Source organism: Melopsittacus undulatus, chromosome 9 (assembly GCF_012275295.1).
Source record: "Melopsittacus undulatus isolate bMelUnd1 chromosome 9, bMelUnd1.mat.Z, whole genome shotgun sequence".
Lineage (NCBI taxonomy): Eukaryota > Metazoa > Chordata > Aves > Psittaciformes > Psittaculidae > Melopsittacus > Melopsittacus undulatus.
Window position 1 is genome coordinate 42,489,573 of NC_047535.1, and position 27,414 is coordinate 42,516,986.

Here is a 27,414-nt window from a genome sequence, read left to right on the forward strand (position 1 = left end):
TACAGACACCAGAGAGTAGCCCATAAAAAGGTCAGTCTAAAGTTGTCTAGCAACACAAATACTGTCAAATGAGGAGGGAACATGAATGGGAAAATACAGTTATTAACAGGATCACACGCCAGGATTGGCGCAGCACCCTGTTCCTTTTAGGGGAACCCAGATTTAGTAAGCTGTGTCCAAACACCTACTGTAGGCTAATGTGCCTGCTGTGCAAAGGAACCTTGTGAGATCTGCAGAAGATGGCCATCACCAACCCCACCTGTTATACCTTTGCAGGGAAGTGATGACTAAACTCCCCTAAAGCCAGCTCCACCTGTTGAGCCTTCTGAGGTGGGCAAGCAGGGAAACAATGCAACAGATAAAGCCGTATCTTCCTCCAGGACACAAAGGAGACACTGCATCAACTATGGAGTCTCTGCATCCTCAAATGAGGACAATCCTCACCATCAGGCACACCAGAGACAAGCTCAGAAGATCCTGGCAATAAGATACGGTGTAGCCTGACCCCGTCAGTTCTTCAGTTTCTTCCAACAGCTCTGCCCAGCTTCTGTTAACAGCAGAGCTTATTTGCCTGATTCAAAGAAACAGGGAACCAACTCTCAGCCCAGACAGGCTCATCTAAAAGGCCTATAAACAGGACACCCTCATACACCAACTCCCTACCACAGCTGCTTTCCCCAGCCTCGTGAGACCCAGATGCCCCCAGGGTACCAAGCCCGTGGCTGCCCCACAGGTTCGCCCAGCCCAAAGACAAGCAAGGGAAAAGCACACACGTTACCCTGCCGATCACCCACCAGAGAAGACCTCACAGCAGGCACGGGGCGCACCCAAGGCCCGCTGCAGCCCCTCACCACAACCACACCGCGCAGCCGCCACAGCCCAACCCACACGGCGTAAATAGCACCGGGGCTTTTATAGCACTCTTTCCCGGCAACCCCCGCGCCCGGCCGCGCTGATTGGCTGGTCGGGATGGCGCGCGCGCGCGCGGGTGCGTGCGCGCGGGCCGTGGGCGGGAGGGGCCGGGCGGGGCCGGTCTGAGGGAGCGCAGCGCCGCGCCGCGTCGGGCCGGTGAGCGCGCACGCCCCCGCCCCGCCCGTTTCCGTTCGCCGCTGCTCGAGCTCGGGCCTTCGGAGCAGGAAGCGGCGGGAGTGAGACCCAGCGCTAGGCCGCAGGTACTGGGGGGGATCCTTGGCCGGCTGGGGGTGGGCAGTGGGAGGGAGGCAGCAGGCCGCTTTCTCCCCCTCCCTTCGTGCCGCCGCCGCCGCCGGGTGGGGCCCGCCCGCCCCCGCCGGAATCCCGCGCCGTGGCCTGCGGGCGGAGGCGGTCGGGCCCGGCCGACGCTTTCGGCACCGCGTCCGGGCCGCATCGCGCGCACAAAAGCGGAGGGCGTGTGTGGAGGCCCGGCTGCCCCCCGAGAGCCCCCAAGTTTCCGGGGCCGGTAACGGGGCCTTTTCCGGGCGGCGGGGGAGGGGAGGGCAGAGACGGGCGGGCCGGGGCGCGGCCCTGCAGGCTCCCCCCCGGCTGGAGCCGCCTGTGTGCGGCGGGGACCGCGCTCGGTGTGGAGGCGACGGTAATGACTGTCCCCGCACGGGCGCGGGTGTGACCCGAGCGGGCACCGGGCGGTGGGGGTGACCCGGCTGACTGGCAGCTTGTTGTGGTGACGTCAGCCGCGCGCGCGGGAGCCGGGCCTTGGCGTTGGGCTCCTGCGGAAGCGGCTCCCGGCGCCGGTAACGGCCGAGCCCGGAGCGGGGCACTGACCGCCCCTCGGTGCGCGGCCCGGAGCTCCTCGTTCTGGTGGCTGTTACCGGGGCGGCCTCCTCGGGCCGCAGGCTGGCGGACGGGCGGGGAGCACGGAGCGCCGTTCCGGTTCAGAACGAGCTCTTGGTGCGATCGGCACCGTGTGGCCCAGCAGCCACCAACTTAAGCTGAAAATTAGCCGGCTTTAAATTAAGCGGTAGTTAAAGATTCTGTGTCGGGAAGCCCGTTCCGTCTGCGGCGAAAGGCACCTCGAGACTACTTCGGTAAAAAATACACCAAAAACTTATTCTGGAGGGTTATGGTTGTTACAGAGGATCAGGACGAAGTGTTGTCCCCAGTCAGATGACACGTTAACTGCTCTGATATCCCTTCCAGCTTCTCTGCGAGATGTCTGGAAAGGGGCAGTTGGTTGGTTTTAGTTGCTGTCTTATATTTAGCTTTTGTTTCTGTCCCGCTGCAGCTCACCTGCTTGGTGCGGGGAGCCCTTGGTCAGCAGCGGGTTCCACCCGCTCTGCGTGTGCTGCAGGATTCAGAGGAGGCTAAAATCTAGGACCCACCTAGGGAATGTTAGGTTTGTTGTTGCGGTTCCCACACCCAGACCTTGGACTAGGTAACAGTTCCACTGCCTGTGCAGTTTCTAAATGGTGTGCTGCTAGCTCAGAAACCTCAAGTAATTAGTTTTACGTGTCCTAAATGTTGTATAAGATTCACAGTATTAGAGTTTCCAGTGGCTTTATGTGGGGATTTTTTTCAGTGGGGAAACATGAAGTCTCTGTCTCTCCCTGAAAAGATAATTTGTGAAAATACTTACTTTTATGTTGAAGGCTCTTCTAATACGTTGGTGTGCCTTCCTCCTGTCCTTACCCAGGTCTGCAGCCACAGAGCACTAGTGTTTCTGTTTCACATCTGCAGACTAATTCTGGCTCTGATTTGGACCAAGTTTGCATGTTTAAAAAAAAAAGAATAATTGCCATTAGCCTTATTTCATTTTAATTAGTTCACTGGATTGTTTCACAGCCTATTCAGCATAAATGCTTGACATAAATGAATTGTAATGGGTGATTTGTATAATTTAACACTGAAATACATGGGTTTTTAAAAAATAATTTCTCAAGACATAAGAGCACCTTCACATAAGGGGCAAAAGAAATGTGGTCACAGAGCTAAGCTAAGCAGCTCCTGTATTATCCCTTGTAGTTCCCCATACTCCAGCTCTGGCCCACTGCCACAGCAATTGAGTGCCAGAGGCAGGGAGTTCTTTGAGCCAGGAACTGACAGTAAAAACATCCTAAATGATCTTAACTGCCACCAGGATGTGGAACCAGCGATGGCTCTTCGGATAAGCAAATTCCAAATAAAACCAATTTGATAGTTTGAGGGCAGCTTGGAAATATTATTGCCTTTTTTTTTAATGGTAACTCTTATTTTTCTTACTTTTTACACTTAAACTTTTCTCTCAACATCTTTATGTTGCCCTGAACCCTTTCTGTGGTCCACTCCACCCTAGAAATTTCTGGCCTTGGCTGCCACCTTCTCACTAGCCTGTTGTATCTCCTTCTTCAGTCTCTCTGCAACATTTTATTACCTGCTGCTATGATATCATTAGGTTCTTTTCAAGTCTCTACATAGACTCTATCTTCTATGTTTTATACTAACTTTTAATCTGGCTCATGTGTTACTCCACATGTACGTAATCTGTCCTGCACTGCTCTGTTGTCTTATGATTTGTCTTCAAATGCAGTTTAAGTAATACGGAGGAAAAGTTTAGTTGGTGAGTTTGAGGAAGTCAGCATGTCAGTGAAGGTTCACCAGCATACCGTTTAAATCTGAAATGGATCTGTCATGAGTCTGTCCTAGTAAACACGTAGTAAGGGGTGAAACCCCCTAATACAGAACAGTGCTGTGCAAAATAAATGCACCAAATGGCAACAACCGTCACTCCCAGAGTACAGCTGTGCAAATGCACACACCTGAATGCAGAATGAAAATCCTCTGCTCCTTGCCTGGTGATGTGATTCCTCTCTTGCAACACTGGGTACTACGTATAAATTGCGAGGTAGCTGAGTAGGAAAAGGTAGTTGCTTATTACTTGGGGATCATCTCAAAGGTAAGAATATATATCCCCAAAGACTGCCTCTGGTTAATTTATTGTTTCTTTAAGCCATATTAAACCACTGTTAGGTGTCCGGATGCCTTCTAGCCTCGATGTCATCTCTGTTCTTGCCTCATTCTGAAGTGTGAACAAAAGCTACCAAAAGCATAATTGCAGTTAATGGAGCAACTCTGCTCTGTTCTTGCTCTCTTCTGCCTTTTTCCTATCACCATGTTTTCACTTGAGAATGGCATTTGAGACAGTAAAAAAACTGAGGTATTCATAAACTAGCTTTTAATGAAGATAATTGCCATCCCCTGTTGTGGACACCCAGCTAACAGCCTGTCCTTCCTTAATGAATCGTCTAATTAAATTTATCAGAACAAGCTTCAGTTTCTTTGACCAGCCTTCATGACCAAGGCCTCTAGCAGAAGAAACAGATGGAGAGCCACTGGTATACTGAGTGATCCTGGGCAGTACACCCACTAGGAATATGAGGTCTTTCTTTTCTCAAGCTCTGCCAGTTGTGGGGTTTTTGATTGCTTCTCTTTTTTATTGTTGATTTAATCAAAAGTGGGGCTGAATTCAATTTCCGTTTGCAGTGCTATGCAACAATAAGTGGTTATGTTTCACCTGACCGTGTACTGACTGATGGAACTGTGGCATTTGGAGCAGATCACTATTGTGGATGTGTACAAAGTGATTCCTCATCATTATCACAGTTTTAAGGAAGGTTGTCTTTGTGTATGTCTGTGGTTTGAAAGAACTATGGGCTCTCCAAATACCAGTTATCTCTGTTCGCATTCTTTGCTTACATTTCATTTTTCTTACATTTTACACCTGGAGGCTCTTTATTCTTCACTTTCTATCTACTCTGTTGAAACTGTGAGATGAGAAGGTGTCTTAGAGTAGGATCTTGACTTTGTACTGACAGAGTGAATTGGCTCATTTTTTGACCCTTAGTCCAAAAGCTGTTTGGAAAGGCTGGGTTCCATGTAAACCGCAGCAGAGCCAGGCTTCTGTGCTTGAAATTGGAATGTTGCTGGGAAGATTTTAAATTATACTGTGGAATGTTGACAGATGAGAATGAGCATGCAGTTTGGGGTAGAGAAAGTATTAGAAATAAGAATACAGCCTTCAGAAAGTTCAAGCCATGAAGTTGACCAGAAGAGTAAATAAGAACATGAACTCTGGCAAGTCAAATGAAAAATACAGTGACCCACCAGAACAACTCTGAGCAACATCATATTAATAGAGAAAAATAATATATATATTATTTTTGAAGTACATCAGAAGCAAGAAAGGTGCTGGAGACTGGAGGGCCAATTGGTGATAAGTGAAAAAAGTACTTGATGATGAAGCCATCAATAGAAAGTTACATGACTTTATGTATATTCCTGTTGACTGTGGAGATGTCCAAGGAGGTTTCTATGCCAGAAATTCTCTTGATGTGGAACAGCGCTCATTGGAAAATCTGTCTCTGCTTGAAGTTACAGCAAAGAGTTTTTTATAGCTAAGTGATAAATACAGTTACAAAATGCCAGGACCAGCTGGTGCTTGCCCAGGGGTTCCAAAGGAAACTTGGGCCTGAAGTGACCGAATTGTTAATGATGCTGTGTAACTCCTCAGTGCCTTGAAGCGAGAGAAAGAAAAGATGGCTTTACGTGGTAGCAGTTCTTAATGCTACTTGAGCAGGATATCACAGAGTTCAATGCTTTCCTCAAAAATAAATTATTAACAAAAAATAAGCAACCAGATGATCTGGCAACTTACCATGGGAGAAGGTCAGTGTGGCTTCTGCAAAGAGAAATGGTACTGCTTAAATCTGCTGGAGATTTTGAATGACTCGACAAGTACAGAGAAGGGAAGTTTGGAACAAGAGAAGAATAGGGATATGTGTTACACCTATGTTGTTTAGCATACTCATAAATGATCTGTTGAGAAAGGTATGAGGTAGTAGGGAAGAAAAAACAAGAGCTTGCAGCTCATCCTTCTGACACTGAAGGCAGCAAAATATCAAATAAATACAAATAATATGTCAAATAAATACAAATGTCAAATAAATACAAATAAATACAAAATGTCAAATAAATACAGGGTCAGATAAATGCAAAGTTGGAGGGAAAAGAATTGTCTTTTTTTTCTGCACCAGCGGGGTGAAAGTGAATTATTGCTACTTAAGAGGAAGAGCTTGTCATAATTCTGTGAAAATGAGAGTTTAAAACTCAACAGTGCTCATATGAGCATGTGTGCAGGGCTTTGGAGAAAGGAATAAAGAAGAAGGTAACTGCACACCTCTCAGTTCTGAGCATGCTGATTACTGTGCTTTTGCATGAAGGAGGATGGACTTTGAGATACAAGGCAACCAGAAAAGCAAAGAAGAGGCTGAGAAGAATGATCAAGGATAAGAAATTGGTTCCATACAAGGGATGCTTAGAAAGATTTGAAGCCTTGAGCTTGGCAAAGATGTGACTGAGCAGAGTCTGGTCTAGATCAAAACCGATGTTGCCGCTCCAGCAGTCTGTATTGAGACTGCAGAATGCAGCACCACAAAGTGCTTTGAATGACAATGATTTATGCAGCTTCAGAATTAAACAGATGAAATCACAGAAGAAAATGCTATCAAATGGGCTGTTGATCACAAAGATTAAAAAAGCTAAGAATACCCCCAAGCTGGAAACTGAGAAAATACACTTACAGAGATATCAATGCATTTGCTCTTCTTTTACTCTGTCTTAATGAGCTGAGGTACCTGCATGTGTCAGGCAGGGTGCTGGACTTGATGGGTGTTTGACCCGAACCAGTACAAACTTAGCAGATGTCTTGTGGTGGGAGAAGGAACCACAGGTGAGAGTGTCAGCTATGGGTACAGAAAGATGGTTGTCTGGTATAGTTGGTGTTCTCTGGTCCATACATGCTTCTGCCAGCTACAGGGCAGCAGTGGGTGCCTAAAGTCTTCTCACCCAGGGAGAACCTGTCTTGTTCAGCGTGTGGTTGTTCCACCTCCCTTTTGACATGCTGGAGGTGTCTGGGAAGAGAGAACACGAAGAAAAAAAACCTGGCACAAATGCAAAGCGTTTTGCAGGTTGCACGTGAGTGGAGATCCACAGATCTACTATAATTACCTCAATATTAACCCCTAATCTCATTTTGTGCAAAGTAATCTTGGACTCAGCATTGCGTAAGAGAAATGTTCTCCTAAGTCATCATACCTACAGGTAACATAGATGCAGTTGGTAGGGGCAAAGTCACAGGGATGTTGAGCGAGGAAGGACAGCAATAGCAGCCCCAGAGCCTGAGGACAAAAAACTGTTTTCTGCCCATGTAGCTCCAGCTTTGCCTTCAGCCTTGGAGAGGGACTTGTCATGGCAGAGTAGGGCAGGGGAGAAATGCTGGAATTAGTTTTTCCTGGGTTATGAAATTGTTATCATTTCCTAGTTCTATAGAAGCAGGGAGGTGAACAGCACACGGGTGAACTTTGCAGAGTCAAGAACAAAGAAAAACCTGTAGTAGACCAGGAGGACCTTGCTAAGTTTGGTGTTTGCAAAACAGGATGCATGGTGGCAATGTTAAGATACTTTTGGTTGCAGATACTGCTATTTTAGTTTCTAACAATTTTGGCTTAAACAGGGCTAGAAATGATGTTTCAGGAACCTCCTTTTGTGATATTTCCCCCCAATCAAGCATTGAATGCAAATTCAATAACTTGAAAAGGAAATGAAGGCATCTGTTTTGTTTGCACTTAAAAACAATGCAGGAAAGCCTTAGAGATGAAATATGAGGAAAGCTGAAACTGAAAGTAGAAAATACAAACCAGAAGCTTAAAAGCATGAAGTGTAACTGAGAGAAAAAAAGGGGCTCAAAGAGGGGTAAAAGGTTGAAATGTGTTAGAAGCAGCAACACCTTGCCCTGTGCCCTGCCTGCCTCTGCTTTGAACCTGGCTCATCCATAGCGCCCTTGTCTCACTTTTAAAGAGTGAACACTCAGGTCCCAGCTTTTCTCACCCCTGCTTAGGATCTTGAACAAGTGTCTATAATAATTTTCTTCCTTGGTTGTGTCACTTCACGATTTTCCTTTTTCCAGTTCAGCCATAGTTCTTCATATGGAGGCTGTTCTATGGTTTAATCATCCATGTTGCCCTGCTCTGAGTCATTTCCAGTTCCCTTATAGCCTCTTGACATGGGGAGGATCACAACTGCAGAGTGATGCATGTGTGCTTGTGGATTCCTACATCAGCTTAATGATTTCTGGTTTGTTAATTTTTTTCCTACTGCTTAAAAATGGAATTTTACTACTTATTTTTTTAGCTCTTCAGAGTGTTGAGCTTTTGTTTTATCGGATTTAACTATATAACCCTAAAATACTGCTCTCAAGCAACAGTGATCAGCTCCCAGCCATCATTTCATACAGAAAGTTGAATCTGTTTTTTTGTCTTCTGTATCTCTTCACATCTATCTGTTTCAAATGTTAGTGCTTAGACACAGTATCTGTTAAGGTTCTGAAATTCATCACTGTAAGCCCTTGCCTTTACTACCTGGGCATCTTGGCATCATCAGTAAATTTTGTTACTGCTATTTTTCCCGGCTTTTCCAGGTCATTTAGGAATGTTGAACTGTTCAGGTTCAATTGATGGTCTGTGAGAGATGAGCATTTCTTTCTGTCTGGTTTTCCCATCTTTTGCCAGTTCTGTGTTCACAGGGAAATTCCCTGTAATCAGGTGTCCTGATTATGTCTTTGAATGAAATTTAAAAATATTTAATTATATTGCATGTTTTATGTGACCAGACTTGGTAACTGACACCTCTGGTTTGATGTATCTAAGTTCTGAAGATCTCTGGCCTGAGAATGGAGGGGGGGTTATAAATGTCTTTCCCCCCACACACATCTCTTCACATACTGCAACAGTTTAAGGAATTTGAAAGAATGCAAATATGTAGTAATAACAAAGAGAAGTAGGACAACCTTAATCATGATAATCCCATCAGATTTAAGGCATCAATCCCAGGTGCAATAATGGAATAAGTAACAGAGTGCTCAGGAAAGAATTACCCCAGCATCACTCAGCCTGGACTGGGGGAAACTGTTAATTGTTTCAGTTTGGTTCTTAAGTAGAGGTGGTCATCTCAGCCTTCAGTTAGCACTTGACAGTAATTGCATGTCACTTAGAAATGAAGCCAGGACAAAATCAATATGGTTCATATTAAATTTAGTAGAAAGAGAACAGCTTTAAAAGGTGAGTGGAGGCTCAAATGAATCTGTGTCTAGTGAACATGGGCTGTATTTCTTACCCATCACTTGGAGGAAACGCAGAATACCAGTATGAAGAAATCGACAGAGGCCATATAAATGAGGAACTGACAAAAGAACTCTGCTAATGCAGAAAATGTAACTGCTGGCCTGAGACCATTCAGGGACTGTGTTATCACCTGCCTTAAAGGCAAGATAGTCTGCACTTGAGTTAAGGCAAGGAGTGAAACTACTGAGGAATGGCTGAGCTACAGCTTGTTTGCACTTGAAACACAGCTCAGGGTGTGGCTCAATGGTTATAACAGCACAGTGTTGTCAAAACCCTCTGCACTCCAGCTCCTGGGGCCTGAGTTGTTTGCTTCAGCCCTGGTGCATTTGGGGCTGTGCCTGGATGATGTGGGATGGGAAGATACATGCTGCTGTGCTGCTGGGCTTAAAAGGGCCCGTTCCTGGCTGAAGCACTTCGTGGTGTGACACCTCTACCACTTTGATACTCCTTATGCTGTGAGCAGCCAGCTGGTAGATCACCCAGCTGCTACTGTCAAGTGAAAAGGTATTAAAAGCTAAAACAGATGTATGCTAGGATGCTACAGTCTGGAAAGTCTTGCTACATGAGCAGCAGAAAGAGGGTGAGTGAGGTAAACTGTTTGCTCTCGTTCCATTTTGGAATTAGAAGGCAGTAAAACAAGCTAATAGGGACAATCTTAAATGTGAAGGAAGTGGCTTTACACACAATGTGTAATTAAGCTGTGGGAACTCCTTCCAACAGGATGTTGTGAGTGTTGGAAGTTTACTGGGTTCAAAAGACGTCTGGACAAGCTTATGGAAGAGAAATCTGTTTGAGGTTACCAAATTCATGGGAACCACATCTGACTCAAGAAGCTCCTGAGCCTGGTTGGAGGCTGGAGAGCATGGAGGGAGAAGCTTCTCATTCCTTTCTCCTCTTCTGCTTCTCTGTAGGAATCCACTCCTAAGCTGATCCTAAATGCCAGGCGCTGAGGCAGAAGGACTTCAGTCCCAAGGCAATATGCTCATTTTTATATGTGTGTAGGCCTGTAATAAAGGATGGTCTGTGAGTCTCTAGATGTAGGAAGTGTAAGTTTAGCTCCAGGGACAAGTTGGTCCCTGGTTGGTGTCTGTGCTGGAGCTGCTTGTGGTGTGGTGCAGGTGTCGAGGGTTGCACAGGTTGTGGCTCGGGTGTTCAACAAAAGGTAGTTTGTGTGTTCTGGAAGTGCTTGGTCATGCTGAGGCGTCATGCCTGTAAAGCACAGGTGGGTGGGCTGAGCAGGGGAGGAGAGCAAAGCAAGATGGTTTGATGTTTCCTGTGGTAGTTAGAAATCAAGAAAATAGATCAGAATCCAAAGCCATATTTGTCTCAGAGGCAGATGAATTGTATGATACAGGATTTATCCTGAAGAGGAAAGCAAGGGCAGAGGCTGCAATTTGATATGATGAATCCAGCTTTGAGACTTCACATGATATCTCAGATTAGATGTACTCTGCATGACAGCCAACATGGATCTAGCACTGGCTGCCCATTCGGGTGTCCTCAGGAGCTTTGCACTGGCAGGCTTTATCCTGGAGGAGGAATCTCCTGCGCTATCCCATCCATCATAGAGGCAGCATAAACAACACAGCGTGTGCTTGATTGAAATGCCTTGTGTGCCCATGCCTATTAAACACTGGTTTTGTACTTTTCGATAACACATCAGTCATTCAAGGTTCACCGGGGCTAGCAGCCAGTGTTAAGACCTAATGCTGTTAAGCTGTCCCTGCTCCCCATTCTGGTGATGTGATACAAAGAGGCTTGAGCTGCTTATTTGTGGAGTTAGCTGAGACCTGGTGAGGTTTATGAGCTGGGGTTTTAACACAGCTATACTTCTCCCAGGTTAAAGCTGCTCTGAAGAGTACAGCTATGTTTACAAAGCACTTTTACCAAACTAGTAAAACTTGTCAGGCTTTAGCATGGTTAACACGCAGCTGGAATAAACTGCGAGCAGAAAGCTGAATGCCTGTCTCTCCCTGTTCAAGGACCTTCCTGAAGGACCTATGATCCATGTCCAGTATTTTAATCCAGTTGATGATCTTCTGTATCAGTTTTTCAGTTGTACTTCAGTCTTAGAACAGAACATTACCATTTCTCTGTGGGTTCCATTTACTGCAGTGTCAGAGGCCTGCCCTGTGCTCTGCCAGCTTTGGGAATTTTTTAAAGTGTTAATTTTGTATGTAACCCTCCAAAACCCCTCAGCAGATAGCTTCTTCTTACCAACTGCTCCCACATAGCACCATAGTTAGAAACAGGTTTATCTTGCTGCAGTACTGGCAAACTGCTTTATGTGCTGGATGCTGCAAGGAATATAAATATAGTTATTTCCCAAAGGCCTTGTTAGCATTGCTTTAAATAATGTGGCTTATCTGTTTGTGAATGCAAGTGTCCACAGGCAAGTTGGCACAGAATTCAGGACATTTCAGTTATTAGAATATGCTTTGTGACTGACTCCTTTATAGCAGTGACTGCATTCTTAGTTTTAGTGCTTGTATTCCAGTAGCTTGTAATTGAACTGTATTTCTACCCCAGTAACACTTGATTTCAAGTTGTACATTGTACCAAATGTGCGTGACCACTCTGAGCATGGGGTTAATCTGGCTTTACTTTCAGTGCAGCTGCACAGATGAGATCTATTCTGGATGTCTTTGGAAATAAAGACAATAAATCGGTGGTCACTTGCAGCATGTCCTTCTAGGATCTTTTAGGAACCCTGTAGCACAAGCATGGATTGTCTCTTAACTCCTTTATGTCATTGAATCACCTTTTTAATTCCTAGAGGGTTTTTTTTTTTTGTATGCTCATTGCAGTCCCAAGGCTGTTTGTTACCCATTTTGCAAACCTCTGTAAGAGGTGAATTGGGCTCACAATTTCCTTTACTTCACAACTATTGCTATTTAAGAGCATGTCCATCCTGTGTGGTTTAGAGTAGTATGAATAGCATTTCAACAGCAAATGTTTCTGACATTTGTTTGTACATACTTCAATGAAAAGTGTAGTGGAGAATCCTGGATTCTGCTTTAAAGGAGGGGAGGTTTGAGCAGTTACATCCTTCTGCCATCCTCCTCCTAGCCTGTTCGCTCATGCCCTCCCTATTCTCTGCTGATGGTCTTTGGACCATTTCGCCCACCCAAATGCTCCATGCTCAATCTCAGTTTCTTCACTGTATACAGGTGTCCTAAAAGCAGACCTATTTGCCTTTGGACTGATGTGCTTTCTACTCCAAACTGTTTTGATAGTTTTCATTTCTGATGCCAGATCTTGCTGTGCTAAACAGGCAGAAGAAAGCTGTGGGGAAAGCCTGCTCATCTGTGTCCTCTTCATCACTAGAGTCTTTGCGGAAACTCTTCCCTGTCAAAACTTGGAACAAATGTGAGTGTATTTTAGCAGTAAATTCAGGTCCTGGTGCAGAGGCAGTTCTCTCTTCTGGTAGGTGGAGGGGCAGGGCTTGACTGGTCACGCTGAGGGACACTTGAGTAGGGTTTCATCTTCTGGTTCCTCAGCCTTGGCCTTTTCCTGCTGCGGACTGAGGGCAGGACTGGCTGAATGCAGGGGGAAATGAAGGAAGTGAGAAGAGTACCAGGCTGTAACTCACTCAATAGCAAACTGCTTAAGTACAGAGCAGGAGATCTGCCCATCTGACCCAACAGGCAACATGAAGTTGGTGGTAGTTGATTGGTATTGAAGTTAAATCCACTCGGGATGCCTTTGTGGTGGTAAAAGGCTTTTTTTCCCCCGCTTTATTACTTTCCCCAGGATGAGATCCAGGGTGAGACAGGCAAACCTGGCATGTTTGTTACCAGCTTAACTAACTTCAGATATCCAAGTCAACAGTGTGTCCACAATCCTCACTCATGCTGTGTGGCCTTGGGATTTGCAGGAGAGGAGGCACTGGAAATGTTGCTCCATGTAAAAATAAATAGCCTGCTGAAGAGAACAGGCAAATTCCATGCAGTAAAAAATAATACTTGGGGTAGGGAAGTACATTTAAAATGGGGAGGGGGAGGGAATATTTTCCCCATTTCTTGTTCTGCTGGAGTATTTTCTGGATTCTTTTAACAAGCAGAGCTTTATTCTGCATGAGTCTGGGAGCGTCACTGCACTTAGAAATAGCAGCCTCATGTAACAAGGATATTAGTGTGGTAACTCAGCAAACAGGAGCTCCTTGTGTTGTAACCTCCTGTAATGTTAGTGGGATTGAGTAAATGATGGCTGAAGCTCTTGCAACACCTGTGAAAGGCATTGGCCTAGGTTGAGGAAATGTCATCACTGAATCTCTTCCATTTAGATGAGTCACTCGAGTCATGTTGTGAGAGTTTCCACTTTGAATCTAGCAGACTAGCTGGTTTTAAGAATCCTATAAATGAAGAGGTGGGAGGAGTGGTTCACTTAAGAGTAGAAAAAAATGCAGATCTGTCATCTTGCTGCAGAAGACAGCACAGATTCCCCTTGAAGATCACTGCAGCCATTCTGCTACACTAAGTGGGATAAAATGCTTCTTGCTCCATGTTCTGTGTGCACTGTCAGTGGTGCTGTTCCAGCAGCTTTCTGGATTTATTGGTCTCTCTCTGCTCTAAGCATTGCTTATAAGGATGAATATGTGGTACTTGTGCTTTGTTACAGTGAGGTCGTAGTAGCTTGGATTTTGTCTATTTGTAATATTCTCTTAGGTAGTTCATACAGTTGGGGTTTTTACCTCTGAATGTAGACACGCTCATTGGTGACAGGCTGCACTGCAGCAAATACTAACTTGCATGCAATGTAAGTACTGTACGTGTTAAATGTAACTTTTTAGGCTAGCAGAGTGCTTTTGGATTTCCAAATCAAAAAGCTAAATTGGTCCAAGGCTTCAGAACGCTTGATTAAGTAGTGCAGCAGAAGGACCTGACTGCTGTGAATGCTCTTAATGCATTCTATTGCATGCTGTCTCCTTGTGATACGCACCACTAAGCTGTGGCTCCATTCTAAGCAATCTTTTTGTTCCTCTATTTTACCACAGAGGTGTTGCTTTTCTGAGTATTTGCCAGACCTGCCAGTCCCTTCCAGCTCCCCACTGGATAGGAACGTATTTATTTCATCTAAAAATAATTAGCTGAAAGATGCTGATCTGTACACTGAATCCTCTAAATGAAGACATTACTGTAAATATGCTGATGCGTGGATTATGGGATGCTATTGCTGTGGCCAGATATCTGCTAACATTTGAAGATCAAATATGGAGATTTGGGATGTTGTAGCACTGCTGAATGTTTTCCATACACATGGAGATCTTCAGTGATACAGACAAGATGAATGTGTTGTATGAAGAAAGCTAGGTGCAGGCTTAACAGCAGTGCTCCATCCTTGAAGGTCCACAGGTTGAATGGAAGTGAAGGATACTGTTGCGGCAGGCAGGTAAGGATTCAGCCTCACCAGTAGAGGAGAAACCTCAAGTACCAGAAAGCTGAGAAGTTTGTAACCACTAATGTCAGGAAGAAACAAGTGGTTGTGTTGTTTCATTCCTTCCTTCTGAGGGGAATGGAAGGATCTATACAGTGATCAGACCTGACATCCTGAGGTGTCTGTGTCTACCCCACATTTATATCTGAGCTGTTTCAGAAATGTATTGAGGTCCATAAACTGTCCTCAGTCTGTGCTGCATGCCCAGGGGAATGCTTGAAGTAAGCAAATCAGAAGCAGCTCCTCGGGCTTTGGAGGCAAGTGAAAGCTTCAAGGATGTAACTGAAGATCTCTGCATCCTCTGCTGAGTTTTATACAACACATTTCCTCCAAGGATGTTATGCAGAAGGAATTATTCTGTTGTAATGCTCTGGAATTAAAAATATGAGAGTGCCATAGGCCACCAAGAAAAGATAATGCGATTAAAGCTTTTTGTGAGTGTCCTGGAGGATCCTCTAGAAGGTGGTGATGAGAGAATTTTAATTACCTAGTCAAAGTATTAGACAGAGGGGACTGATCAGGAGGTGTGAGGTGTCCTGGAGACCATCCTGCAGATAAAATAGTGAGCAGGCGAGAGTTTCATGGGGTGAGTCGTAAGCAGGGGGAAGGAAGTGGCTGAGCACACACTGCTGAAGGGCACCTGGGTTGACAGTGGTTTTTCATGTTGGGGTTTGTATTGTTTGGGTTTTTATTTTAGAAAAGGATTTATAGAAAGCACTACTTTAAATGATACTGTTTGGGGTTTTTTTAAAGAATTACAGTTCTTTTGTAGACCTTTGGCATAAGTGTATAGAAGGCCAAAGCATAAAATGAGATTCAACTGGCAAGGAACGCTTTAAAAAGTCTGGAATAGCAGATTTATTTAGGAAGAGTTGATCTGGTAATCCACAGAATAAGACAGTTATCCATAGGTTATGCTGGTCACCTACCCTATGTGCTATTCCAGGTAACACAACTGACCAAGGGCCAGAGCCCCAGCTTCCAGCACAGGAGCGGGAAAGAGGGAGGATGCTGAAGAAGGACAGGTTATCCCATCCTGTTGTCCACCTGCTTTGTCTCCAGTGTGGTTTCATCAGTGACCTAGATAATTATTACTAAAGTTGCATTTGAGAAAGACTGATTAAGGTGGAGGACAGAACTAGAACCTGAAGGTAGAATAGAACATCTGTCAGCAGAAGGATAAGTAAAAGCATGACAGTAGAATGTTCAGCTGTGTGAATAGAGAGCAACTCACTATGTGGCCGTCCTAAGAAAAGATCTGGGAGTTATAATGAATTAAAAGATAAATGCATCAACAGTGTTGTCTTCTGGGGGGGGGGGGGGAAGGAAACAAACACACTTCCAGTATGGAGTTTAAGCAACAGTGTATCCTGGAAGATCAATAAATAAATTAATCCTTCAGCTCTAGTTAATATTCCTAGAGCCCCGGGTGAAATACTGGATTCAGCTTTTGGGCTCCGTGCTTTGGTAGATTTGTGCCAATTGGACTGTGCCCAGAAGGGAGCAACAGGAAAGTCTGTGAAATATGATTTACAGAGAAGGCTTGAATAAACTGGAATTGTTTTGCCTGAAGAGAAGACCAAATGAAAGTATGTGTTCTCAACTGCACTACGGGAAGGGAATAAACTATTCTCCTATACCCATGACAAATAGAGTAAACAGTAATGGACTTAGAAAAGGTTGAGGGTACACACTGGGGGAAATCTTCTCATAGTAAATATTGTGGAGCACAGGAGCTGACAGCTTCAGAGGTTTTGTGGGACTCAGCATTACAGTTTTGAAAGATAAAGCTGATGGTAGAATTTGTACGTATTTGGTCCTGACTTGGTACAGAGGACAGATGACTTCCAGGTCTGTAAAAATCAAATATTACCATTGCTGGAAAGTATTCAAACCCATCTAAAATAACTGAAAATAAAAACCCTTTTTAAAGCTTGGATCATTTTCAACCTTCCATAAATACAAAAATAACCCCAAACCCCTAAGGTGAGTAACTTGACTGTGCGCACATGTATATTCACAAGGTGAAATAAGCTCACTTTAGAGATAGATTTGGATTACTTGAGCAGTTTTGTCTGACAAAGCTATGTGCTACAAGTCCTTGAACCCCATGCAGCTTGATGGGCTAAAATGGGCCTTCTCTGTTTGCCCTGGAGCAGAAGTACAGAATCTCTGTTACATCCACTGCTTCTTCACCCTCTAATAGTACTAATGTTGCTTTCAGATGGTTGATTTTACCTTTTTATTTAATTTCATAAGGCAAAATAAGAGGTGGAAAGGAGAAAATGGGTTTCCTGTGTCTTAATTCTCTTTTATGCTTTTTTGAGCAGTTCTGCCCTTGCCAGCAGCCCCAGTCATCCTCATAGAGCTTTGTACTGGGATTGTCATGGCAAAAGTTAACTCAGAAGGGTGCTCCCTCTGTGGTGTTTTGGTCATGCAATAGTATGTATTATGGTGGCAGTGCTCCATTTCCAGGAAGCTTCATGGGATGACTAAGCAGCTTCCCCTGGAGAGGTTTTATGTTATGGAGAAGAAAGTAGTTATGGTTCTGTCTTCGTTCCAGTCTCTTCTAGCCAGATTACTCCCATAATCTCTGGCTTGCTCCTGCAGTGGTCACAAATAAATGCTTAGGGAAAAGAAAGAAGAGAGAAGGCACATATATAGTGCTTCCTAAAGTGCTCTCAGCCTCAAAGTCCTTTTACTATGGAGATTTTCTAAGGCAGATGTGGTCTTTTTGTCCTTTAATTCACATGGGAAGCTTTTCTTATGTAGTTGCCCAGTCCTCTTTAGGCCTGTGTAAGTTTCTTGTGTCTATAACATCCTCTTGTTGGAGTTCTCAAGGCCCATTGCCTTCTGGTGAGTTTGATCCCTTTTCTGCTGCTGTCTTTGTACCGCACCCCTCACATTCCATTTGTGGGGAGTGAAGATGAACAGTCCATCCCTGTCCATACTACTTGGGCCACTTGTGACTGTAGTAAATTGCCAAATCCAGCACAATCATCTCCTCCAGTCCCACACTGACTCCAGACTTTTGTTGAAACATTTCAAGCAGTACCATCTTTCTGAGGCCAAAGTTGCATGTGAGCCAGCAGGTATCTGTGTGGTGCACCATGATGATGTCTCTCCCTGTGTCTCCCTGTACTTGATGTTAGCTGACAGCAGGCTGTCTTAAGCTTGTAATAGTGATGTCCCAGAAAGCAGGCTGGGGAGTGGCATGTGGCCTTCCAAATCCTTTGCAATGTGGTAGTTGTAATTTGAGGAACAGGCTGGTTACCTTGAGATCCTTCTGTTGGTACTCTGACGTGGCAACACATGCTCCTCAGTCCAGCCTGCTGGCACTCTATAGTTAAGACAACTCAGCATGGCAAGAAAATGTTACTGCCTTTGAATTGAAGCACCTCTGATTACCTAGAAGACACTTTTCAGAAGGTGCTCCTGGACAGTGCTGCTCACTCACTTGCTATCTCGGGGTGTTCCTATCTCAGCCTTTAGAATAGGTCAAGAAATGTAAACCAGGCTGGTCTACTCTCCTATTATTTTTGCACCCCCTGATTCACTGGAGTGTTGGCAATTGCTAGGGAATGTTTCTCTCAGCAGATGAGCATCTGAACTCACACGATTTCAGATACGTGTGTCTCTAATGGACATGTTGACCCAATTTGAAAGTTCTTATTAATTGAAAGCTTAGTGGTTCTTTATTATTAGCATCTCAGTTAATGAGTTGTCATTTTATTTTTCAGCTATGGCAGCCATTCGAAAAAAGCTGGTTATAGTGGGAGATGGTGCCTGTGGGAAGACCTGTCTGCTGATCGTGTTTAGCAAAGACCAGTTCCCTGAAGTGTATGTTCCCACCGTCTTTGAAAACTACGTAGCAGATATTGAAGTGGATGGAAAGCAGGTATGTGCACACTGCTGTGACAGCCAGAATGAGCTTGCCTTTATCCAGAATAGCATGCACATCTCCACTTCTTTAGTAAGTGGTTAACGCAAATGTTTTGTGCTTGTATTGTAAATATATTATTAAATATTAAGCATGTTCCTGTGGAAAAACATACTAGCCTTTGTAGAACCTGCTCATATCTTGTGTCTGCGTAACAACCTATTTCTAACCTTACACGAGTTGAGATTCTAAAAACCATAGTTATTCCAACTTAAATGTTGCAGTAGGTGGGAGGGGATGGAGCAATTCAAAGACATGCCTACATGCTGAGGGCATAGAGCTACCAGCTTTTGGAGTTGCGTAGTGGAGTCCCTGTTTTGGTAAGGACCTAGTATTGTGATTAACAAAGACTAGTTCCTGAGAGAGTCTATTTTCATACCCACTCCTGGCAACATGCTGAATCCTCTTCAGAGCAGATGACTGACAGGCTTCAAAGGGATTTGATTTCTGTAGTGCACATCACCATCATCTGTCCTACTCGTCTGAAGGAATGCAATTTTTAGCAGCCAAGCTTGCCCACGGCTCACTGAGCTTTGTTTTCAGTTGCTACTTCAATAAATTAACCATTAAAATATTAATTCTAGTTTTAAATATTTTGAAAATTAGTTTTCAATATGTGTGACCTCTTGAGTCCTTCTGTTTCCCAAACAAGCAAACATAGCAGGCACCTACTCTGAGAGGCAGCTTTCAGAAGGCTGCTCTCTGAACACAGGGTTGGTTGCCTTCTGCATTTACGTCACACAAGGGAGTTCATGATGTGTAAAACTATCATTTGCCATGATACTCCAGAAGCACACAAAGCACACACTTTGCATCTCGAAAGCTCAACTATTTTCAGATCCTTTTAAGCAGCCATGGCATGTGTCTGGTTCATTACTGCAGCCACAGAGCTGACCTCAGTGCCATGTCAAGTATGCAGCAGGTTCTGATGCTTACAATGCTGAGCTCCCCTGTTTCACCCCTTTCGGGGACATGTGCCTTTGCTCTGGGCTCAGGTGCAGTCAGAACATTGTCAGTCACTCTAGCTTAGATGCAGTGACATTGAAACTGCTCAATTTTGATCCCTATATAAACAAAATTTCTTTGAGCTAGTTTTGGGCTTATATTGATCTCCTGCTGTTACAGGCATGGATTATTTGTGGGTTTAATCATGATAGTTCATGCCATTTAAGTCTAAAAAGAGCTTTTTATCTCCTGTGATACAAATGGGTGAAATAAAACTTACTTTGAGACTAGTATTAGAACATGTTTTCCCCTCAGGTGACAGCTTCTGCAGTTTCTATATTGTATCTTAGACTCTCAGGTCTAGTGTTTAAGTACATACAATATCCATTTCTCTCTCTTATCACCTACTCAAACTTCCTTATTCCCTTCTGCCTGAATCTCTGCATCTCTACATGGGTGATCAGGAAGTCATGGCCTATCAGCTGTATGCAGCCAGTATCTAAACCCAATTTGCATGAGCAACTTCAGCAGAGCGTTTTCTGTGGTGGAAATGTCAGCTGATTTTTGTGTAATTAGAAGATATATTTTATCCAAGCACTTTGTCTTCAAAAAACTCGATAACAGAAGTTTGTAGATCAGTGCTTAGGACTCTGCTGTTTAGCAGCCACTTAAACTCTCTTTCCTAAAAAAGCATCACCAGAGATGTTCAGAAGCCATGTGAAGATGACGCAGTGATGGCATGAGATGTGGGGGGGTTAGGTAGAGCAAAGGAGCTGATTCCAATGTCACGTGAGGGAACCCTCAGCAGACATTTCTGTAAGAAATACAAATATTTGCCACACAATTCACATTCACAAGTCCAGAGGTGACTCTGAGAGGAGTATTGCTGACTGAAGTACAGAATAAGTGTTTTGTATATGCATGTAACTAAGGCTTTGTCTTTTAGATTTAACTGAACAGTTTTATTGCATATCCAAGCTCACATTCAGGTTCCAGCTCTGTCTTTATCAGAGCTGACATGGACTTTTTTGCTGGAATTTTTGTAGGTGAGAGTTTAAAGAAGCAGCATCCCCCTCTGTTGCAAAGGCACAGACGCATCAGGGAACCTCAAGCAAGAGTATGCCTGAAGATGTTGATTACAGTTTTGTTTCATTTCTTAGTTTAAACATGAATTATTCCTTCTGCAGTTTTAAACAGGGGTATTTTCCTCTAGCTCCACCATAAGCAGAAATATTGAGAGCATCAGCTACTTTATTCAGTTCTTAGTAACAAGAAGCTTTGCACACAAATCAGGTTTATTTCAAAGCATATACCAAGAGTAAATTTCTGCTGTGGTGGAGTTTTAATGATTTTGTGCACAAATAAGTACAATCCTGACATTTCTTAGTACAGGTTCCAGCTGTAAACCAGTTAAAAATGTGCATAATCCTAGAAAGTATATACTTAAGAGAGTCCTGTTTCACTGAAAACTGGTATTCCTGGAATGCTTATCTGAGAGATTTCCAGCCCTTTGGAGCAAATTCCCTTAGATTCTTCTGTCTTGCTTTTTTGCTGGTGGCTTTTGTGTCTTTTCAGAGAATGGATGCTGGTCATGGATATAAAGAAGTCTCATAAGCTGCATAAATTGATTTCTAGAGTTATGGAACATAAAGTTTTGAACAGTTTCTCTGTCCAAGCAGTTTCTCTTGCAGTTTCCTCGTTTCAAGTGGCATTGACTGAAATATTTTATCCATTTCTCTTTGCTTACTGGCTTCTGAATCAAAACTTCCCTGATCTGGGTAACTGCCTTATTTTCCTTCTGCAGGTTGAGTTGGCTCTATGGGATACAGCAGGACAAGAAGACTATGATCGACTTAGACCGCTTTCTTATCCAGATACTGATGTTATACTTATGTGTTTTTCAATTGATAGTCCTGATAGTTTAGGTAAGTAGAGCAGAAACTGAATCAGAACCACCTCTCTGTGTTGCTGTGCTCCCCTTGGAAATTGTCCTGTAAAATGTATTTTCAGGTCTGTAATGCTTGAGAGCTCTCCTAGTTTCAGAATGTTATACTGGTTTGAACATATAGTTTTCAGATATTAAGATCTTAAAGGAACCTGTATTCTTCAAACATGCTAAGTGGCATTTTGAAAGCCTCAGCAGCCCACTGTTTACCCAGGGCTGTGCTGTGTCATTTGAGCAACACATAGCAGGAAGGCAGCTCCCTGCCCTAGATCAGCAGCCCCAACTCTGCAATGTGGTCTGGTGGGTCAGGGCAGGGTGGCAGGGTGCTGGTGTTCTCATCCTGTGGGCGGTGCTGCTTGGGTGACCCCAAGGAAAGAGGAAGGCTGTAGTTTCACTCTGCTGTCTGGGAACACTGCAAGTACATCAGGTGTCCACTGAGTGGCATGGCCCACACAAGTTTTAGTTTATTTTATGGTGGGGTTTGTTTGTTTGTTTTATAAGTTCTCCTCGGAATTGCAGGTTCTTACACACTCAGGACCACGCTATATCCATGGATACAGAGCAACTTTCTTTGTATGGGAAAGCTAGCTTTGCACTTTCATACCTTTCCCCTCCCTCCCCCATCTATTCCAGAGATTGAAACACTCTGAGTTATTGGTCCCAAATAACCTGGAGGTTTTTGCTCTCCCCTTGGTGAGTTAAAAACGTAGGCTTAAAAGTACACTGGAGAGGACTCTCTCACATGTGGAAATTAGCAGTGGCTGGAGATCTGTACTCCTAGTCAGCTTTACAGTGACTGACATGTGCTTGTCATGGAGGAAAAAGAAAAAAAGAGTTGCCTGATTTCAGATTTCTGAGCTCCAGAAACATGTTTCAGAAACATGTGTATTAGATGATCTCCTCTTCTGTGTGCAGTCCAAGACCGGAATCTTCACTGATTGATTTATAAATCTGATGTGTAGATACCAATGTATTTGACCTTACAAAGACTTTCTGAAGAGGGTAAGGAGCAGGAGATAGAGATACTTTCATCTCTAAGGCTCTGGAAGTTTGATTTCTGTCCCTTTCAAATGGTAATTACTACATCCATCCAGGGTAGCCTGCTAAACAAATATACCCAGTAGTACTTCCTTAAAATTCTGTAAAACTTCCCATATCTACTTCTTGACAATGAGAGGTTTCTTATGAGAATGCAGATAATGTTAAGGTAGATCTTTAGGCATGTGTGTTCTGTGTGTATATATGGACCAGCTGTACTTTGACAAGAACCTTCTTTACAGTGATTGACTGGTACTGGTCTATCTTACGGATGAACCCTGCATCCCATAGTTGTCTTAGGAAGAAATGTGACAAAAAGGATCCAGGAAGCACAGAAATGCAGTTAGTGGGAGGGATTAGTCCTGCATGCAGCTGCCACAGTGGCTGAAAAATACCATTCCTGCAACAATTCAGAGTTTGAGTAAATGAGCAAGCACAGTATTCCTTGATTGTTACAGTGATAGTACAGCCTGATTGGGGTAGTGTTTGATAGCTGCTCTTTGTCGTTCCTTGCTTTGCCCCCGAAGGGCAGCAGCAGTTGAACAGGCAGTTGGGTGTGAAATACTTTCTATAGAAAAACCATTGCTGGCTTGGTATCTGGAAAATCCTTCTCTCTCTCTTCACCACCTGATCCTGTGGTTAGAAACATCTTTCACTGTCTGCCTCTAGAACAGCTGGAGCTTCAGTGGGCAGCAGTGCTGTGGTCCTGCCTGGGGTGGCTGTGGACAGCCACACACAAGGTGTGTGAGCTGTGCTCACTTCCACTGCATGTGCTGCTCCCCGGCTGCTGGAGAGCAAATGGACTGACTGCCCAGGGAACAAGATGGCTCACTGAACCCCAGAGGCAGGGAGAGAGGGTTAGTTAAGCCAAGTCTGATCTTGGGTGTTTTTTGACTCACTCTCCTCCCTTCCTGCTTGCCATTATGTGTCTGTGTCCCTGGGGCAGTGGAGGGAGCAGTGACATGACAGATGTGCTGCATCTAAAGGCAGGCACTCTCTGAGTACTCCAGGTGCAGCTGCAGAACCACTCTTGTGGCTGTAGACAAAAAACTGTCTTCAAAATGCTTGTCTGGGGGGTTCTTTCAAGCAGGAAAACAATGCCATAATAGTGAATGTCTCTTCAAAAGCTGAATAGAATTCTGTAGAGATAAAAAGGGGTTATGTATCCTGCAGGTACCTTCACCAGGGAATTTCAGATGCCTGAGAGCTTCTGAAAGCAAAGCTGAATGTTTTGGACTGTTCAGCACTTCTGCTACAGAGAAATGATGAAGATTTTGCTTTCAAAAGCCCTGGAGTCTTCCATTTGCAGTTCCATTTTAAAAAACTTCATGCAGGGCATTTCTGTCAGGAGGAAGAAGTTTCTTGTATATGAGCAAATTCATTTGCTGCAGATAGGGAGAAGTGGCAAATCTGCAAGTGGCTTACAGAGTCTGTTTCTGTGCATCTGTGATGAGTGTAGAGAACAACATTTATGCTACAGTTAATGGGAGAGTTTGGATTGATTGTTTGATGTTGCTTTATAAAAGAAAGAAGCAGTGTAAAAACCGATGGTTCTGGGTTGTGCCCATCTTCAGCTCCTGGGGATAAATGTTTCTCTTGAAGCAAAACATTCTATAAGTTTCTACTTCAGGATTCTGCATGCTGTTCTTTGCAGTTCCTTATGCTAACCCTTGTCAAATAGCTACTGAGAGAGAAGCCAAGAGGTTAGGTGTCCTTCAGCCCTCAAATTACCTTAAGATAGACAGACTTGTCTTTTTTTGTCAATACTGGAACAGTTGTATTGGATTTCCAAATAAAGCGTAAAGGTGTCGGTGTGGGTTATCGAGCTCAAACCACTCAGGCATCAGCTTTACAATAAACCCCTTCCCAGAAGTGGGGGTTAGTACAGTCACGCTTCTGTTGTTTCAGAAAACATCCCAGAGAAGTGGACCCCGGAGGTGAAGCATTTCTGCCCCAACGTGCCTATCATCTTGGTAGGAAACAAGAAGGACCTGAGGAATGACGAGCACACAAGACGAGAGCTGGCCAAAATGAAGCAGGCAGGTTCTTTTCCTTGCAATAAATGAAGGAAGTGTGTAGTGGTTGTGCCAGAGCATTAAATAGGCCTCCATGGCTGGCTGCCAGCTTCCAGTGGGCTGCATAATGAACACTTACCATGACAGAAACCAGAAAGTAGGTATCATAGCCTTTAATTGAGTGGGGGTTTTTCATATTTGGAGATACAACTTTCAGGAAAAAAAAGCATTCTCAACAATACAAATATCTATATTGGGTTACCAACAGTCAGCTGCTCTCCATGCTGGAGAGCTGCATCCCTGAGGTAGAAAGGAATTAATTAGGAGGCATTGACACACCAAGTGTGTAAAGAACTCTCCTATGTAAAGAACAACTCAAGATGTTAATTATTTTGTGTGTTCGGAATGTGAAAGGGAACAGTTTTATTGGTAGGTGTTCTGAGGTGGTAACTACAGATGCTGTAACTCCTTCCTGAGCCCATCACTAGGTTTCGTTTTCAGATTGAGTTTGAAGCCCCCAAGCCAGGTTTAAGACTGCAGATATTCTACCCTGTCCTGGAATATTGACTCCTTTTGCATGCTTGTTTTTATACAAAGACTGAGGCATTAATTTGGGAATTTGTCCATAGGCTTTTGTGAAAGTTGTAGCAAAGAGTTGTATGTTTCCTCAGAAATAAGCAATTGTTTGATCCAGTTTCAAAGAACCTTACAGCCTTCAAGCTCAGGGGTGTTAGAACATTGATGGTGTCCTCAGAGAGTGGGTGCAGTACACAAATACGCTGCCTGTGTAATACAGGCTGAGGTGCACACTGCATCTTGAGAAAACAAGCAGATTTTATTATAAATCTGCTTTTATTATTTAAAGGGTAACTGTCAGGGGAGTCATAAATTATTAATTAACCAATTAATTACATATATTTAATCCAGAAATGCCTTTGTAGGGAAGCTAGGTGGGAAAGACCGGTGCACGTTGGTGTCATTTTGGCTTGTTCTCACCCATTGCTTTTGTGTTGTTACAGGAGCCTGTCAAACCTGAAGAAGGAAGAGATATGGCAAACCGCATTGGTGCTTTTGGGTATATGGAGTGCTCAGCAAAGACCAAAGACGGTGTGAGGGAGGTTTTTGAAATGGCCACTAGAGCTGCTTTGCAAGCCCGGCGTGGCAAGAAAAAGTCCGGGTGCCTTCTCTTATAAAGTATGGCCAGAGGAAGATGGCCAAAGCAGCACCCTGCACTTGAGTAATTTTGAAGTGCTGTTTATTAATCTTAGTGTATGATTACTGGCCTTTTTCATTATCTATAATTTACTTAAGAGATTTAAAAATCGAGTCATCTTGCTACCAGTATTTAGAAGCCAACCATGATTTTTATAACAATCTGCATCAAATTCATCTGTGCACCCAAGGTTAACCTCAACATTCCTCTAACAAACCTTTTCTGCACTCACAGGATATGCCAGGCACTAATTGAAGACAGTTCTCTCTCTCCTTTCTTCTCTCTAGAAAGAGAAAAAGCTGTCAACACAGAGGATTGGTCTGTAACTACTTTATAACTAACGTCCTATGCTAATTGAGTACAACAGTTACATGGCTGTTTGTGGAATCAAGTGTAGCTTCAGTGCTATCACATTTAGGAAGATCCGGTTTTTATGGCTCAGTGGTGTAAAACATTAGTTTGAAAATGTGATCACTCTGAAATGACCAAGTCCCATTCAGCTACAGAAAAGTGAGGGTTCTGTGGTTTCATGTTAGTTACCTTTTAGTTACTGTGTAATTAGTGCCAGTTTAAATGTATGTTACCAAAAATAAATCTATTTACCCCAGCTTAGATGTAGTATTTTTTGTATAATTGGATTTCCTAATACTGTTACTTGTAACCTCTGCGTTAAGGTGTTCTGGGTTTTTTAAGAAACTGTATTTCAAAATAAAGTCCGATGGAAAGCAGCTGATCCTCTTCCCCTGTTCATTTATAAGAGTCTGACCCATGCGAATGGTTTGAGTGGTCTGCACACCCAGGAGGAGTTTTTTCCATGATGTGTCGTAGGGATGAGAAAAGAGCCTGCTCACACTCAAAGCTTCTGAACTGTTCAGTTGCCTTAAGTTCATTGCTGGACCCAGTTTCAAAACTAAACAAAAGAAACAACAAATGAAACTTTTTGTGTAAGTTTGGTTACCGTGTAGTGATCAGACTCCTAACCTGTGAACTTCTTGCTGTTCTGCAGCCAACTAAACTCTTTCTGTATTTTCATTTTTCCAACAACTAATAGAATAAAGGCAGTTTTCTAAGCTCCCTGTATCCTGGTGTCTGTATTCCTCACTCCGGGTTTCTGGCCCAGCATCTGACAGCCTCAAGCAGAAGTACCATTTTTGATACAGCTGTGATAGGATTCCCTTAGCCATTACAAGTGCTTTAATATTTTTTGTTTGTTTCCTAGCAAGTGATACTTATTGCAGGAGCAGAGGTGGAATCCCTCACCCTGCCTAGCTTCTGCAGTGAGTGGCAAAGCTCCCCGGAGCTGCTTTTGATACTCAAACCAGACCCCAGCACAGTGGTTGAGTTGCATTTGTCTGTATGGAGCATAGGAGTTGACAAGCAGGAGGAGGCTGTGCAGGGGGGAGCTGCAGAAGCTGGTGGTAGTTGGTCTGTGCTGCCATGCACCCTGCGTGCTGCACTGGAGCATGTGTGAGGTGCTGTGCTTGGCAGCACATTTGCCATGCTGCTTTCGTGAGGGACACCTTCAAGTGCTGCAGCAAAGGATGGACTGGAGGTACTGGCCTGTTTGCTGGCGAGCAGATTGTACTGCTCCTGTGTGAGAAGTTCCCCCTGTTCCTCCATGTAGCATGCTCCTCCATGCTTGCACTGGTATTTACAGCAGCTGCTAAGCAGAGAGCCTCTGCCTACTTGCCTGAGCAGTGGGGAGTCCAGTTGCTCATGACAATCCATATAAGTGA

At 43.9% G+C, this 27,414-nt stretch overlaps 1 protein-coding gene across 1 annotated transcript; it reads left to right on the forward strand.

Annotated features, from left to right (window-relative positions):
• The first annotated feature begins 1,026 nt into the window (after positions 1-1,026).
• On the forward strand, positions 1,027-26,758 carry LOC101878400 (transforming protein RhoA). The gene is made up of 5 exons (XM_034066155.1): positions 1,027-1,172; positions 18,323-18,480; positions 21,272-21,392; positions 24,359-24,489; positions 25,485-26,758. Exons 2-5 carry the CDS (start codon positions 18,325-18,327, stop codon positions 25,656-25,658), a joined length of 582 nt encoding a protein of 193 aa, XP_033922046.1. The 5' UTR covers positions 1,027-1,172; positions 18,323-18,324; the 3' UTR covers positions 25,659-26,758.
• Positions 26,759-27,414: the final 656 nt, after the last annotated feature.

Excerpts from the sequence above, each read along its gene's own strand:
- LOC101878400 (XM_034066155.1), top strand. The coding sequence starts at position 18,325 with ATGGCAGCCATTCGAAAAAAGCTGGTTATAGTGGGAGATGGTGCCTGT. Across the intron at positions 21,393-24,358 it reads TGATAGTCCTGATAGTTTAG|AAAACATCCCAGAGAAGTGG; the intron begins GTAAGTAGAGCA and ends CTGTTGTTTCAG. Across the intron at positions 24,490-25,484 it reads AGCTGGCCAAAATGAAGCAG|GAGCCTGTCAAACCTGAAGA; the intron begins GCAGGTTCTTTT and ends GTGTTGTTACAG.